This window comes from Coenobita brevimanus, chromosome 97, assembly GCF_032717465.1.
Source record: "Coenobita brevimanus isolate Jiangsu-jjx chromosome 97, ASM3271746v2, whole genome shotgun sequence".
NCBI lineage: Eukaryota > Metazoa > Arthropoda > Malacostraca > Decapoda > Coenobitidae > Coenobita > Coenobita brevimanus.
This window is the reverse complement of record NC_137050.1, coordinates 34,368,114-34,371,701: the sequence shown is the minus strand read 5'-3', so window position 1 is coordinate 34,371,701 and position 3,588 is coordinate 34,368,114. Positions and strand designations below refer to the sequence as shown.

The following is a 3,588-nucleotide window of genomic DNA, read 5'->3' as shown; positions in this document are numbered from 1 at the left end:
GGGAGGGAGAGGAGGTGAGGGAGGAGGAGGAGGGGGTGATGTAGCAACTGTAGGAATCGGGAGGGGGGTCTGGGGTGGCAGAGGATGACGAGGTGGGGTTAGGGCAGGTGGGGTCGGCGGGGGAGAGGGTGGGGGCATGGAAAGGGTGGACATGGTGGTTTCTGTATGTGTGGGGAATGTTGTGATAATCTATGATCACATGGTAGGGGTTTGGAATATGGGTGATTGTGTTGGGGCCCATGAAACGTGGGGCGAGTTTGTGGGGGACAGGCAGCATTGCCACCATCATGGTGTCACCTGGCTTGTAGGGGTTGGAGGGCATAGCATCCGGCTGCAAGTCCAGGTTGTTCTGTAGGAAGTGGAGGTGTCTCTTAAGATGGTGGAGGGGATCAGATGTTGGAGGGGTAGAGGGTGGTTGCAGATGCTGGTGTAGGGGAAGGAGTGGCGCATCCCCAAAGACGCATTCGTGGGGGGAAATGCCATCTTCCCTGGGGCAGGAGTTCATTCCCTATTGGATGATCTTAACGTGGGCGGGCCAGTCTTCATTCTTTGTCTCTTCTATTCGGGCTCGGATTTGATTCATTAGGGTGCGGTGGCTCCTTTCACATATTCCGTTGCCCTGCGGCCAACATGGGGAGGAGTGAGATATACGGTAGCCGAATAGATTGGCTAATTCCTCCCAGATGGTGCTGGTGAATTTGGGGGCGTTGTCCGAATGCAGGGCCTGTGGAATCCCAAAGTAAGGAAAAACATAGTGGACCAGGGTCTTGGCTACGGCAATGGCGTGGTGTTCTTTGGCTGGGCACACACAGGAACCTGGAATAGGTGTCCACAAAGGTGATAATGTACCGATAGCCCGCCTTGGGTGGCAGGGGCCCCACCACGTTCACAGATAGCAACTGCCAGGGTTTGTGGGCAGTGATGCTTCCTGAAGGGCCGGGTGTGCAGGTGATGTCTTTGTCCAGGGCACATGCTTGGCAGGATTGGGCGGTCTGTTTGTCTAGCTGGGAGGGGATCGGGGTCCAACAAATGTTGTTGAATATCTGCAGAAGCCTTTTTGTTGTGAGGTGGATCCCGTTGCTGGACTGAAGATGTCTCATGGCGTCAGGGGCAAGGATGATGTGCCCAGATGGAGTGAAGAGATGGTCGCCCTGTGCTGTAGCTTGGTGAATAGGTGGGGTGGCATCCATGTTGGGCGGTCCTTACTATGTCATTGTGCCAGGAGGTCCGATCCGGGCTGGAGTGCATGGATGGGGAGGCAGGAGAGGGCATCAGCATTAGTGTGGAGTTTGCCGGGGCAGTAGGAGATTTCGTAGTCGAACTCTTCTAGGGTCTCCCTCTATCTAGTGAGCTGGGTGTTATAAGTGTCTGATTGGCAAAGCCATTGGAGCGACTGGTGATCGGTGATGATGGTGACGCGGGTGCCCGAGAGGTAGGCCCGGAAGTGCTCCAAGGACCAGATGATGCCCAGGCACTCCCTCTTAGTGGTGGTGTAGTTCCGCTCTGCCTGATTTAAGTTGCGACTGGCGCAGGCGATGATGTGTTCCCGCCCTTCTTGCACTTCGGCAAGGACGGCGCCAATGACTATCAGGGAGATGTCGGTATACAGTCAGAAGGGTAGGGTATAGTCAGGGGAGGTGACGATCGGGGCGGTGGTGAGCTTGCGGTTCAGCTTCTGAAATGTTTCCTGTCATTCAGTAGTCCAGTTGAAGGGTTCCCCTTTCTGGGTCAAGTCGTGGAGAGGCTTGGCAATATCAGCGAAGCCTTTCACGAATCGCCGATAGTAGGAAGCAAGGCCCAGGAAGGCCCAGACTTCACAGACGTTCCAGGTTGGGGGAATGTCAGTAATAGTGCACAACTTGTCTGGATCGGCTGCAATCCCATCTTGTGAGATCACGTTCCCCAGGAAAGAGACGGTCCAGGCTGCCAGGACGCATTTGGAGGGCCAGAGCTTCAGGCCGGCCTGCCAGATCCTCTGGAATACTCTTCTGAGGTGATGGGGGTGATCGGCCTATGTCTTGCTGAAGATAATAACGTCGTCCAGATATGCCAGACAAATTTCCAGGTCAGGCCGCTGAGAATGGACTCCAGCAATTGGGAGAATGTTGCAGGGGCGTTGCAGAGGCCAAAGGGCAGGACATTGAGTTCGTAGTGCATCCCACTGCTGGTGGAAAATGCCGTCTTCTGCCTGTCCTCAGGTTGCACGGGGACTTGCCAGTAACCCGACTTGAGGTCCAATGTGGAAAACCAAGAGGCTCCGTCTAGGGAGGCAAGGTAGTCGTCTATCCTGGGGAGGGGGGTGGAATCTTTGATGGTCACGTTGTTAAGGCGGCGGTAGTTGACGCAGAAGAACATGGTACCGTCTTTTGGACGAGGATGACGGGGGAGGACCAAGGGCTGGTGGAGGGTGAGATTGCGCCGGCATTGAGCATTTCCTGGAGCTGCTGGTCTTCCTCTGCCCGCTGCTTAGGGTTTTTCCATCTGGATGGTTGGCAGATTAGTGGTCCTGTGGTGTGTATTTCAGTGTGTCAGGTAGGTGGTGTGGCTGATGTTGGAGGTGCCTGACACAAACAGGTCCTGAAAGCCCAGGATGAGGTGGCGAAGAGTGTCAGCTTGGTGGGTAGAAAGGTGATCAGGGATGGGGGTAAGGGGGCGGGGGTGGAGGGGGGGCAGTGGAGCATGGCTGTGCTTCCTCCATCTCTCCCACAATGAGTCCCTTTGGTAGTGTGAGAAGGGTTGTGGAGATGTTAGCGATTCTCACTGCTGCAACGTGTGGGGATAGGGAGATGGGGGGTAGGAGACAGGCCGAGAGTGTTCCTGGCGGCAGTCGGGGGAAGAAGAGGACGGATGTTCCGGTGGGCCTGTTCAGGTGGAGCCAAGCTTCTTGGTGCAGGGGAATTGTCATGGTGGCAGTGATAGTAGTGGGAACGGTGGGGGATGGCGGAGGTCAGGGGGGGAGGGGGGTGTGGTGTGGGTGGGGGCAGGGGGAACACAAGGGGGGGAGTAGGGGCAGGGGTGGGGGGAGAGAAGGCAAGAGGGGGGGTGGGGGCAGGGATGTGGGGGTCGGGGGCAGGGGGCAGGTGCATACCGCTTTCAGGGGTTGGGGGCAGGGGCTGGACTCTCGCTAAACTGGAGCTGCCGCTTGTGGCAGTCTATCGTGGTGCATAATTTCTGCAAGAGATCCAGCCCCAAGTATCCGTCATAGTTGTGGCAGGTAGAGCTGAAGATGATAAACTTGTGTTGGGTGGATGTGTGCTGGTGCGTGTTGACTTGTGGGGCCCGTGTTTCCCCATGTATAGGCAGGGGGCTGTCCCTCGCATCTGAGTTGAGCAGAAGTGGGAAAAAGCTGGCCAAAGGCAGACTTGTGATGGGAGTAGAAGTGTCTGTAGAGGCAGGATTTGGCCATTCCTGTGTTGACCAGCAGCCTCACTATTACCCCATTCAGTCTCATCTCGTCATAGACTGGGGGGCGATACTTGCGAGAGGCGGCCCCCGCCACTGTGGGGAGGTGCGGGGATGGTCCTAAAAATCCAGCTGTTGGGGCATATTTTCTTCCCCCGGCTCTGGTTCCTCTACGTTGGTGTTTTC

At 56.4% G+C, this 3,588-nt stretch overlaps 1 protein-coding gene across 1 annotated transcript; it reads right to left on the bottom strand.

The window, feature by feature from the left end:
- Positions 1 to 508: 508 nt before the first annotated feature.
- Positions 509 to 1,190, bottom strand: LOC145413651 (igE-binding protein-like). Its single transcript, XM_080283308.1, has 2 exons — positions 1,028 to 1,190; positions 509 to 816 (listed from the first exon to the last, which is right to left on the bottom strand). Exons 1-2 carry the CDS (start codon positions 1,188 to 1,190, stop codon positions 509 to 511), a joined length of 471 nt encoding a protein of 156 aa, XP_080139434.1.
- Between the last annotated feature and the right edge of the window lie 2,398 nt (positions 1,191 to 3,588).